The following is a 13018-nucleotide window of genomic DNA, read 5'->3' as shown; positions in this document are numbered from 1 at the left end:
GCGCCGGTTTCCCTCACGGGCTTTGCAGTAGGCACTCCGCAGCTCCTTTACTTTAACCCTGCACTGCAGCGCATCCCGTTCATGGCCCCTTTGCAGCATGGAGTTTGATATCTGCCCATAGGTATCATAATTTCTACGGCTGGAGCACAGCTGTGACTGCACAGCTTCCTAACCCCAAACACTGATGAGGTCCTGCTGCTCGCCATTGCTCCATGCTGGGGCTCGTTTGGGGCGTGGAGGCATGGTCAGTGATTGATTGATTTGCACTCCACACCTGGCTGAGCAAACAGGAAGGAGATTCTTAAAATTCCCAGGGCATTTAAAGGGCGGGTCACCTGAGCCCACGGCAGTGGAGTGTGAAACGATGAGCAGAGTGGCCGAAAAGGTATGCTGGGATACCTCCTAATACCCTGGAGGCCAATAACAGTGCTTTTGGTGTCCACACCTGATGAGCAGCTTTGCATCACCAGCGCTGGAATCGCTACACCCCAAGCAGACCAGGTGAACAGCCAGCGCTGCAGCCAGGGTGTTGCAGCGCTGGCTGGGCTTTCCAAATGTGTACACAGAGTGAGTTGCAGCGCTGTAACCCCATCACCAGCGCTGCAACTCTCCAGTGTAGCCAAGCCCTATGATTAGATAACTGGCTCTGTGGATGAGGGAAAATCAGTGGATGTGTTATTCCTTGACTTTAGCAAAGCTTTTGATATGGTCTCCCCAGTATTCTTGCCAGCAAGTTAAAGAAGTATGGGCTGGATGAATAGACTATAAGGTGGGTAGAAAGCTGGCTAGATCATTGGGCTCAATGAGTAATGATCAGTGGCTCCATGTCTAGTTGGCAGCCAGTGTCAAGCGGAGTGCCCCAAGGGTGGGTCCTGGGGCCGGTTTTGTTCAATATCTTCATTAGTGATCTGGAGGATGGCGTGGATTGCACTCTCAGCAAGTTTGCAGATGACACTAAACTGGGAGGAGTGGTAGAAACGTTGGAGGGTAGGGACAGGATACAGAGGGACCTAGACAAATTAGAGGATTGGGCCAAAAGAAATCTAATGAGGTTCAACAAGGACAAGTGCAGAGTCCTGCACTTAGTACAGAAGAATCCCATGCACTGCTACAGACTGGCAGCTGAGTGGCTAGGCAGCAGTTTTGCAGAAAAGGACCTAGAGATTACAGTGGACAAGAAGCTGGATATGAGTCAGCAGTGTGCCCTTGTTGCCAAGAAGGCTAATGGCGTTTTGGGCTGTATAAGTAGGGACATTGCCAGCAGATCAAGGGACATGATCATTCCCCTCTGTTTGGCATTGGTGAGGCCTCATCTGGAGTACTGTGTCCTGTTTTGCTCCCCACACTACAAGAAGGATGTGGAAAAATTGGAAAGAGTGCAGCAGAGGGCAATAAAAATGATTAGGAGGCGGGAGCACGTGACTTAGGAGAGGCTGAGGGACTGGGATTATTTAATCTGCAGACAAGAAGAATGAGGAGGCATTTGATAGCTGCTTTCAACTACCTGAAGGAGGATTGCAAAGAGGATAGATCTAGACTGTTCTCAGTGGTACCAGATGATAGAACAAGGAGTAATGGTGTCCAGTTGCAGTGGGGGAGGTTTAGGTTGGATTTTAGGGAAAAAAGTTTTTCGCTAGGAGTGTGGTGAACCACTGGAATGGGTTATCTAGGGAGGTGGTGGAATCTCCTTCCTTAGAGGTTTTGAAGGTCAGACTTGACAAAACCCTGTCTGGCATGATTTAGTTAGTGTTGATCTTGCTTTGAGCAGGAGGTAGAACTAGATGACATCCTGAGGTCCCTTCCAACCCTGATATTCTATGATTCTGTGCATTCTTTAGTTTTCACGGTATATTTTAAATACAGCATCACCATAACAACTCCAATCAACATGTGTTTCTGGAAAATAGATCCTGTCAAACTAACTTGAAGCCTGTTTTTTATAAGATTACAACACTGGTTGATAAAGGCAATAGTGTTACTATATTCTACTTAGACATCTCTAAGGGATTTGACTTGGTACCACATGACTTTATAATTTTAAACTACAACCATACAGATTAACATGGCACACATTAAATGGATTAAAAGATGGCTAACTGTCAGGTCATGAAATGTAATTGTAAGCAGGGACTTATCATCAAACAAGTGTGTTTGTAGTGGGTTCATGCAGGGATTGGTTCTTGTCTCTATCCTATTTAACGTATTTATCAGTAACCTAGAAGAATACAGAAAACTACCGTTGATAAAGTTTGCAGATGACACAAAAACTATGGGTGTGGTAAATAATGAAGAGGACAAGTTGCTGATTCAAAGTGGTTTGGATCAGTGGTTCTCAAGCTAAGGCCGCCACTTGTTCTGGGAAAGCCCCTGGCCGCTCCAGACCAATGGGGGCTGCAGGTAGTGGAGCAGGTCAAAGGACGCGCTAGCCGCCCTTCCTGCAGCCCCCATTGGCCTGGAGCAGTGAACCGCGGCCAGTGGGAGCTGTGATTGGCCAAGCCTGTGGACGCGATAAGTAAACAAAACACCTGAGCCTGCCAGGGGCTTTCCCGGAACAAGTGACAGCCCTAGTTTGAGAACCACTGGTCTGGATCTCTTGGAGAACTTTGTTTAAGCAACCAATGTGCCTTTTGATACAGCCACATGTAAAGAAACACATGTAAGAACAAACAGTGTAGACCATGCTCACAAGATGGGGGACTCTCTCCCAAGAAGTAGTGATTCCAGTACAGATTCCAATGGTGGATAATATGCTGAACATGTGTGTGATGCTGTGACCAAAAGACCTAAATCAGTCCATAGATGTATTAGCTGAGGAATCTCAAGTAGAGGTAGGATAGTTATATCACCTCTGCATTTGGCATTGTTGCAACCACTGCTGGAATACTTTGTCCAATTTTGGGGTCCTCAGTTCAAGAAGGATGTTGATAAATTGGAGAGGGTTCAGCAAAGAGCCCTGAGAATGATTAAATGATTGGAAAACATGCCTTGTAGTGATAAGACCCAAGGAGCGCCATCTAGTCCATTTAACAAAGAGATAGTTGTTTATAAGTACCTGCATGGGGACAAAAATTTGATAATTGGTTCCTCAGTCTAGCAGACAAAGGTATAACAAGATCTAATGGCTACAAGTTGAAACTAGACAAATTCAGGCTGGAAAAAGTTGCAGTTTTTTAACAGCGATAGTAATTAACCTTGGAACAACTTAACAACAATTTTTAATAAAATAAATCAAGATTGTATGTTTTTCTAAAATACATGATCTGGTTCAAACAGGAATTAAATCAGGGAAGTTCTATGGCCCGTTTTATGCAGGTCAGGTTAGATCAGTGGTAGGCAACCTGCGGCTCGTCAGAGTAATCTGCTGGTGGGCTGTGAGACAGTTTGTTTACACTGACTGTCTATGTCTTCTTCTAAATTATGTTTGGTAAAAATCTGATTTAAAATTAAAAGATTTTGGACTATGTTTCTTTTTCTTTCTTTCTTTGGTCCCCAGCTGTCTCCACTCTCATTTCATTTTGTCTCTCTAGCTTTCTCCTTCCTTTGATCTCAGAATATTCCTAAAATATTTATATTGTCCACCAGACTCTTTGGAACACCATGGCATAATTTATTGCATATTCACAGAAGCAGATATCTGCAGCAGACTTTTCTAGAGATCTTATTAAAATTGACTATGCAGGAGGTGCTACTGAGAAAGCACTTCTGTTCAGGTTCTCAGCAATAGTATAATTCTTACAGAGTTCCAAATGAAGTTGTCCTGCTGGTGTTAACTGCTATTTTTATAACATACAAGACGTCAAGATGCATTCCATGAAACAATGCATATGCTAATTTTTGTCGTCCCTAGGTGGGAAAAATCTGTGCATGCAAAAGTGTCCCAGCAAGTTCCTAAATGCTTCATTCTTTGCACATCTGTATGATGTCTGTACAGTTCTTTACTAACAGCCCTCAATAAAAGGCCTACTTACTTCTCAGAAGTAAGCATTATTAGCGGTTTACGTCTGGAAGAATTGAGATAGAGAGAGGCTAAGGATGTGTCTACGCTACAGAGGAACAGCTATTGGTTATGCAGGGACGCCACTCTAGTGCTGCAGTGTAAATGCTTCCTACAGTGAAGGAAAGGATCTTTCTGTTGATATAGTTAATCCACCTCTCTGAGAATTGGTCGCTAGGTTGACAGAAGAATTCATCCATCAACCTAGTTGCATCTATACTGTGGTTAGGTCAACCTAACTGCGGTGTTTAAGGTGCCAGATTTTTCACAGCCCTGCGATGTAGCAAGGTCAATATAATTTTTAACTTAAACCAAGTCACTGGACTTCTCAATGCAGATGGTCCAATAAGTAATAGGACTTAATAAAAAGCCCATTGAAATCAATTTCAGTTAAATTCAGTATTTCAGTTGGATTCAGTGAGCTTCAGGCCAGGACCATAGTTCATTTGATCATGTTGCTTGTTCCTGGATGAATAAACTGGTGCCCTTGGACGTGCCAAGGTTAATCCTGCTCATGACTGCATAAGTTTTTATAACTTCAAGACATGACCATCATTCTCATTATATGCTTTATTAATCTGATAAATATATTAACTACCAAAAGTTGTAGACCTATAATCCAGAAGATTTCTGTGCTAAAACATAGTGTTCACAGTTGCAGTGGCAGATCTTTCTTTCTGGACTAGCATGAGAAAATATTGACAGCTACAGCATTTTAAAATATAGCAGTGTCATTTTATGACACAATTCTCTTGTATTCTTTACAACAGGGATCAGCAACCTTTGGCCCACGGCCCATCGGGGAAGTCTGCTGGCAGGCCAGGATAGTTTGTTTTCCTGCAGCGTCCTCAGGTTTGGCTGATCGTAGCTCCCACTGGCTGTGGTTTGCCGTTCCAGACCAATGGGGGCTGTGGGAAGCGGCCCTGCACATCCCTCGTCCCATGTTCCTTCCCGAAGCCCCCATTGGCCTGGAACAGCAAACCGCGGCCAGTGGTAAGTGCGATCGTCCGAACCTGCGGACACTGCAGGTAAACAAACCTGCATGGCCCACCAGCAGATTTTCCTAACGGGCCGTGAGCCAAAGATTGCCAAATCCCTGCTTTACAATATAGTAGTTACTTTAGTTTTATTTGATAATGTAGTTTTCTCAAGATGTTAGCCTGAAATTCCAAGGTATTTTGCAAAAATCCTCAAATAATCAAAAGTATGCTAATGCACAGTTTAAATCAATCCAAACAAGAACTACTCTGCTCCCACAGTGGCACTCAGAACCAAGAAAAATTCAGAGATGACCTTTTCCTTTCTTCCCACCAATTGGTTTAATTAAAGACTTCAAAATTAATACTTAAACTTAGTGAAACTTTGTGATAAAGTTTTTGCAGATATGTGTTGCCTGCTCTCAGGGTGCTCCAAGGGGGTCAAAGATAAGGTAGTTTGGATGATCATACTCTGCATATGCATAATTTAAAATATGTTTGATTTTTGTAAAGTAGAACCTTAACTTACAATTTACAAACATTTTACGTACATTCTTAACGTTTGACAGTGGAGGGCGCAGGGAGAATTAAGAAATCCAGAAACTTAATTTGTAAATGCTGTAAATGGTAGATTCATTGTGGTTTTTTCTTTGAGTATTTCCTTAGATTTAAAAAAAAAAAATGTTAAAGAATTGCTCAGTAGTAGAAGTACCTGTAAACCTTGGAAGCCAGTCATAGATCCAAGCCCTGCTGGAATGTAAGCTGGACCAGAAAGCCTCCTATTTCCATGAGCGGCTACCTCCTTCCTATTCCCCATGTTGGCTTTTCATCCTATATACAGCGTTCCCGCTCCCGTGGCCCCAATGTAGTTTTCTATTGGCTACTCTCTACTTTGCCACTCATGAGTAATTCTGCTATCACAAACTCATTCTAATAATAATTATACCATACCATATCATTATGTATTTTACTTATATACATATTTAGGTATTTTCACAACAACACTTTTAACTATCTCTATAATTCCTACATGCACTCCCTCAAACCTGTGAAAACTCCTTCTTAACATTGTCTCTCAGAGAAGTGAAATTTGATGTTGCTGAGTGCACCTGTTTTAAAGAAAAGACCCAAAAGGGAGTTGGGAGAATCTTTGAAAAGTGAATGAAAGGAATTTTTGGAAATACCCATATCTCTGAATTTCCTTGTTTGATTTGCTTTAAAAAAAAAAAAAAGTTACCCTGTAATAAGATGTGAAGGAGACTGTTTGGGTTTTGTTGTTGTTATTAATATTGTCTTATTATAACTTAAGTCCAATTCTGTGATTTATTAGAGGGGTAGCCATGTTAGTCTGGATCTGTAAAAGCGTCATGCATTCGACGAAGTGGGTATTCACCCAGGAAAGCTCATGCTCCAATACGTTTGTTAGTCTATAAGGTGCCACAGAACTCTTTGCCAATTCTGTGAATGAAACTCTCATTTCACTCTGAACTACTGCTCCTTAATAACAAGAAAATGTTTTTCATGGTTATCTCTTCTTGTAGCCACATGGTTTTTCCTAAAGTATTCTTTAAATTAAAAGGCATTTTGAAGTGTGATAGAAATCCTGAAATTAATGTTTGGGCATAATCCTGCAGCTCTTACTTGGGAACTCCATTTGTAATAATTTATACCAAAAAAATAAGGTTGGTTGTTAGTAACGGACTGAATATAATTGTGGTTCACAGATTATAAAGGCATATTACAAGGCTGCGTGGCTCATGAGTAAGGAGAGGCATGTAGCTGTGCTGCTTCAGGAGGAGCCCTGGCAAAGAATTCTCCCGGTAGGGAGTAGGAGGGAAGTAACTTATTGTAGCCCTTTACCTGGTGCTGCCTCTTGCACCATTTCATCTCAGTTGGGGGTAGTGGGAGAGGGAATGGAGCCAAGAGTCCACCTACTCCCCACTCCTCTCTGCCTACATACTCTTGGGGTGGGGAAGGAAGGAGAGGGTGAGGGTTAGTATTGAGCAGGCACACCTTGCTCTCTCTGCTCTCCACCCCCCATGCCTGGACTTATGATGTGGGAACCAAAGAGGCAGGGCGCACAGAGTGGGTGAAAGTCTCTTAGGGCTTGTCTACACAGGAAAATTTCCTCATGGCTATGTTAAGACCATCACAATCTAGCCTTGGAGTAGGAAGCTTGTTGTACCCATTATCATCTTCAACAATTAGCTTCCCCTGTGTTTGGGTTGGTCTTTCACATAGCAAAGGAGAGAGGAAAATTATATATAAAACTAAAATGTGATTTTAAAACCAGAACAACTGGCAGGCAACTCAAAAGCAGATGTTGTACTTTTAAGTCATTTCTTGAACTTGACTGGATTTTCTAAGTACAGTTTTGCATTCATTTGGTGTCCATCTCTTAAATACTGTAGTTTTCATTTAAATTTTTTTTTTTTGTGACGTTAAATGTCTTTTTATTTGTTTCCAGGAAATGGCTCTTGAAGTTAAATGAGACTGGATAAAAATTCATGAAGCAGAGGCTGCTCTACATGTGTTAAGACTAAAATACCAGCAGAGTTTTTGATGAGCCAGACTTGGTAGCTTGTCATAATGAAGAAAATTAGTCTCAAAACAATTCGCAAATCCTTTAACTTAAATAAAAGCAAAGAAGAAAGTGACTTTGTAGTGGTTCAGCAGCCATCATTAAGTGAATTTGGAAAAGATGACTCCTTGTTTGGCAGCTGCTATAGTAAAGATTTGGCTAGCTGTGAAGTTAACAGTGAAGATGAAAAAGGTGGCAAAAATAGATCAAAAAGTGAAAGCATAATGGGTACTTTAAAAAGAAGGCTTTCAGCAAAACAAAAGCAGAAAGGGAAAGGCAGCACGCCATCTGTAAGCTCTGCTGATGACGATACCTTTTCTTCCTCATCTGCTCCAATAACCTTTAAAGATGTGAGAGCTCAAAGACCTCTAAGATCCACATCCCTCCGTAATCACCATTACAGTCCAACACCATGGCCCCTTCGATCGACAAACTCAGAAGAGACATGTATCAAAATGGAAGTGAAAGTCAAGGCGTTGGTCCACTCCTCTAACCCAAGCCCAGCACTGAATGGTGTTCGAAAGGACTTCCATGACTTGCAGTCAGATAGTGTGTTTCAAGAACAAAACAATACATTAAAAAGTACGGAATCCCAGAATGGGGACTTACATCTTCATATTGATGAACATGTGCCTGTAGTTATTGGACTAATGCCTCAGGACTACATTCAGTATACTGTGCCTTTAGATGAGGGAATGTATCCTTTGGAAGGATCACGTAGTTACTGTCTAGATAGTTCCTCACCCATGGAAGTTTCAACTGTTTCTTCTCAAGTGGGCGGAAATGCTTTTCATGAAGATGAGGGTCAGGTGGATCAAGATGTAGTTGTTGCTCCAGATATATTTGTGGACCAGGCAGTGAATGGTTTGTTGATTGGTACCACAGGAGTCATGTTGCAAAGCCCAAGAGTTAATCACAGTGATGTCCCTCCACTCTCACCATTGCTACCTCCGATTCAGAATAATCAAATCCAAAGGAACTTTAATGGACTGAATGGCACAGATGCCCATGTGGCTGAAAGTATGCGCTGCCATTTGAATTTTGATCCTAACTCTGCCCCAGGAGTTGGAAGAGTTTATGACTCTGTACAAAATAGTGGTCCTATGGTTGTGACGAGCCTCACAGAAGAACTGAAAAAACTTGCAAAACAAGGATGGTACTGGGGCCCTATTACACGTTGGGAGGCAGAGGGAAAACTGGCGAATGTGCCTGATGGTTCATTTCTTGTTCGAGATAGCTCTGATGACCGTTATCTTTTAAGCCTGAGTTTTCGCTCCCATGGTAAAACCCTTCATACTAGAATTGAACATTCAAATGGTAGGTTTAGCTTTTATGAACAACCGGATGTGGAGGGACATACTTCTATTGTTGATCTAATTGAACATTCAATCAGGGACTCTGAAAATGGAGCTTTTTGCTATTCAAGGTCTCGATTGCCTGGATCTGCAACTTACCCAGTGAGACTGACAAACCCAGTATCTCGGTTTATGCAGGTGCGTTCATTACAGTACCTGTGTCGTTTTGTTATACGTCAGTATACCAGAATAGACCTGATCCAGAAACTGCCTTTGCCAAACAAAATGAAGGATTATTTACAAGAAAAGCACTACTGAAAGCTTATGGGAATCTTGCATCTTGCACTTTGGGAACAAAAAAAAGATTGAAATACAGTTTACAAATTTTCATTGCTATCAAAATCTTTTGCTGCCATAACAATGTTTCATTTTTGTGTGTAAAGGAGGGTAATGCATCTTTTTTGTTTGTTTATGTTTGGTGTTTTTTGTTTGTTTGAGGGGGCTTTTTTTTTTTTTAAAGAATGATCACAAGATTTTTAGAAGTGTGAAATAGCTATCTTTCATCAATGTGCAGAAAATAATCGCAATGTGAATGATCAAATTCTCCTTAATTTCCCCAAGTGCTGCTATCCACTGTGATTTTTATGCATTGAGTGCATTTCATGTGTATTCAACCATAAGTAAAAGTGAAATGAAACTTGTAGAATGGAATTTTTGTCTTCTTAAAATGGCCTATTTTATAAAGATAATTGTGGACAAAACATACAGGTAGATAAATTACAGAATTTAGATATACAGTGAAAATGATTTCCCAGCATCCTAAATGAACATCTCCATAGAACTGCCCTAATTTAAAACTTATTAATCGACGTAGCTGTGTGATGGAATATAGTTATGCAGCATATCTTTGGAAACCTCCTTTCTTCTAAGTGATTTTGTAGTTTGTATGCGCTATTTTGCCTTTGAAAAATTGGGTTGAGTTTTCTTTTTCTTGGAATTTCCTTATAATTTTTTCTTCTCCTTTTAAAAACAGCCTTGAAAAACAGTACAGAGCATCAGTATGGAAATTGTAGTATTTAAAATGATGTTAAACATGGCTTACTAATGACATTGTTGAAAAAAAAAATCTACAAATCTCCGTAATTGTAGGAACTATCAATTAAAGTGATAATTTGACAAGACTTCTGAAAACAATTTCTACACTACAGTTGGTTGTCCCCGCCACACCCTTTCCCTCTTGCATTTTGATATTTAGTATTTGATTCTGGGATTTTTGGGGGGGCGTTGGGGAGGGCTTAAACAAATTATACCTAAGGCTGCATTTTTTTAACCTTTGTATATTTGAAATTAGTAACAGAAGAGGTTTTGGTTTAATACAGCGGCCACAGAAAAGGGCTTTGTTACTAACAGTCTCAGGCACTGTTATGAAAATTGACTGTTTTGACATAAAAGTATATCAATTTAGTAAATATTTCTGACATCTGACAAGGATAGTGGCATTTAAAAAGTCTATGGGGAGCCTGACCTTCTACAAGAGATTTCTGAATTGGGAGACTGGGCCCTAGATTGCAAAGTTTTCCTTGTGCAATATTCATCATATTGGTGTTTCCCTTTATAGCTATTTTACATTTGTGCTTTCAATTTTAAAGGTGACCATGACTAAATTTGTTTTTTAGTTTTGTTTTTAAATCAATGTTATATTTTTTAGCATGTCACCTTCTCCGTCAGCAGTTGGTAGAAGTTGCTACTTAGTAACGATCAACATAGAAAAAGGCTGGGATAAATCCTTTTTGCATCACTTTCTTTTGGTTATTTTATCTAGCTTTTTTGCCCCCTGAAATGAGTTTGTAGCATTGGATACACTATTGCTGCAAAGTGCAACAGTAGCACTACATCTTGGGTTGCCTGAATTGATATGCTAAATTTATATATTTTTTTTAATTTATTTTTTGGACCACAGTATTTAAAAAAAAAAAAAAATCAAAGGCAGATAAAGTCTGTCTGTTCTGAGGGATAGAGGATGATGATTTCTTCTTTTCTCCAATAATATTTTTAAACTTAAAAAAATATTCTCAGCAAAGTATATATGTTTAATTTGTTGTCTATGCCATTCATATATACCGTATTTATGCAAGCTTGAATCCAGATTTCTCTCTTCTAGAGGTTTTTTTCTTCATCTTTGAATCAGGGCTATAAACTTTAGTAAAAAAGGCACAATAATCTTATAACATGGTACAGTGTTCTGATTCTATCTGAGTGGAGGACAGAGGACAGAGGAAGTCATTTTTATGGAATATAAAACATGCTTGTTAGGATGAAACCGTTCACATTTTTTTCACTTTAAAAATTCTTCCCCCATACAATCCAGAGGGACTGTACACTTTACAAAGTCTCTAGAATTGTGTAGTACATTAGGCAATGATGATATAAAATTAGTGAAATATATCCCAGTGTTTAACAAACTTAAAGATGCATTTAAAATATGCTTTGTGCATAAGTATTTAATGGACCTTGCATAAGGGCTTAAACATATGAAACTTTAATATCCCAATTTCATTGCTGTATTAAGAAAATGTATATGAACTTGTGTGCTTAAGTTTCTTTTCCATGTCTTCATTTATTTGTTTGGTCACCTATCAGAGTTGGTCACTTATGAAATATTACTTTTGGTTAAATTCATCCAGTCCATTTTGAGTTGCCTTCCTTGCTGTGTACTTTTAATTGTAAACTTAGTAAAAGGTCCAGTTCTAATTGCCTCTTTTTGATGAGCTTTCCATATGTTTGATTAAAAGTACCCTGACAAGTACTTCAGACCTAAGAGAAGACCTGCCTAGAATTTTTTTGTAATCTGATGCTGTAATGTCCTAAATTTCAAATATTTTGAAATCCACCATTCTGTAAAGACATTCTTTTAAAAGCTGCCGGATTCAGAATCTCTCTCTTTTTGTTACTGAAGCAGTCTTCCAGCCAATAGTAGGAGCACAGATTAAGAAACCCTGTTTTGGCAACATTGACTTATAGTTGCTTATTATAATGATTACTGTGACAGCCACAGTAATGTTGTTTAGTTACAAGGCAGCTGAAAATTATTAAAGGGCAACAACTGTAGTCAGGAAAGACGGTCTTCATTTGTGCTCAATAACAAATATAGGAACAAAATCTATGTTTGCCAAATGGAAGAAAACAAATATGGTAGGTTGAAAAAAGTTATTTTCAGGCCTTTAAAAGAAGATAAACAAAGATTAAATAAAAATAAAATAAAAACAACTTAATTCTGTTCCTTTAAAGTAAAACAGTGCTTGTTTTATTCAGTACAACAGTCAGAGGGTATGTCTACACTACGGGATTATTCTGATTTAAATAAACCAGTTTTGTAAAACATTGTGTAAAGTCGAGTGCACGTGGCCACACTAAGCACATTAATTCGGCGGTGTGCGTCTGTGTACCGAGGCTAGTGTTGATTTCCGGAACGTTGCACTGTGGGTATCTATCCCGTAGCTATCCCATAGTTCCCGCAGTCTCCTCCACCCATTGGAATTCTGGGTTGAGATCCTAATGCAAAAACAGTGTCGCGGGCGATTCTGGGTAAATGTCATCACTCAATCTTTCCTCCGTGAAAGCAATGGCAGACAATCATTTTGCGCCCTTTTTCCCTGGATTGCCCTGGCAGATGCCATAGCATGGCAACGATGGAGCCTGTTTTGCCTTGTCACTATCACCGTATGTGTACTGGATGCTGCTGACAAACGCGGTGCTGCAGTGCTACAGAGCAGCATTCATTTGCCTTTGCAAGGTAGCAGAGACGGTTACCATCCCTATTGCACCATCTGCCATTGTCAATTGGCGATGAGATAACGGTTATCAGTCATTTTGTACAGTCTGCTGCTGTCATGGGTGCTCCTGGCTGGCCTCGCTGAGGTCGGCCGGGGGTGCATGGACAAAAATGGGAATGACTCCCCGGGTCATTCCCTTCTTTATGTTTTGTCTAAAAATAGAGTCAGTCCTGCTAAATATGAGGCAAGTCGTATAGAGAATCCAGAGGCACAGCCGCTCCGTGTCAGAGCCCCAGAGATCTGCAGAAATGAGCTGCATACATTCTAGGGGTGCCCCTGCAACAATCCATCCATTGCTTCCCTCCTCCCCAACCTCCTGTGCTACCGTGCAGTGTCCC

General features: G+C 40.3%; 1 protein-coding gene across 6 annotated transcripts in view; it reads left to right on the top strand.

Moving 5' to 3' along the window:
* SOCS6 (suppressor of cytokine signaling 6) overlaps positions 1 to 9550 on the top strand; it is a 45636-nt gene extending 36086 nt beyond the window's left edge. For all 6 annotated transcript variants that reach the window (XM_032799520.2, XM_032799517.2, XM_075062914.1 and 3 more), the window contains one exon: positions 7439 to 9550. In XM_032799520.2, the coding sequence (XP_032655411.1) occupies positions 7561 to 9165 (1605 nt within the window). In that variant the 5' untranslated portion in view covers positions 7439 to 7560 and the 3' untranslated portion in view covers positions 9166 to 9550. The remainder of the gene's footprint in view (positions 1 to 7438) is intronic.
* Positions 9551 to 13018: the final 3468 nt, after the last annotated feature.

The sequence above is a fragment of the Chelonoidis abingdonii genome, chromosome 2 (assembly GCF_003597395.2).
Source record: "Chelonoidis abingdonii isolate Lonesome George chromosome 2, CheloAbing_2.0, whole genome shotgun sequence".
In the NCBI taxonomy this organism is placed as follows: domain Eukaryota; kingdom Metazoa; phylum Chordata; order Testudines; family Testudinidae; genus Chelonoidis; species Chelonoidis abingdonii.
Note: the sequence above shows the minus strand (reverse complement) of the source record. Positions and strands in the feature narration are given on the sequence as shown.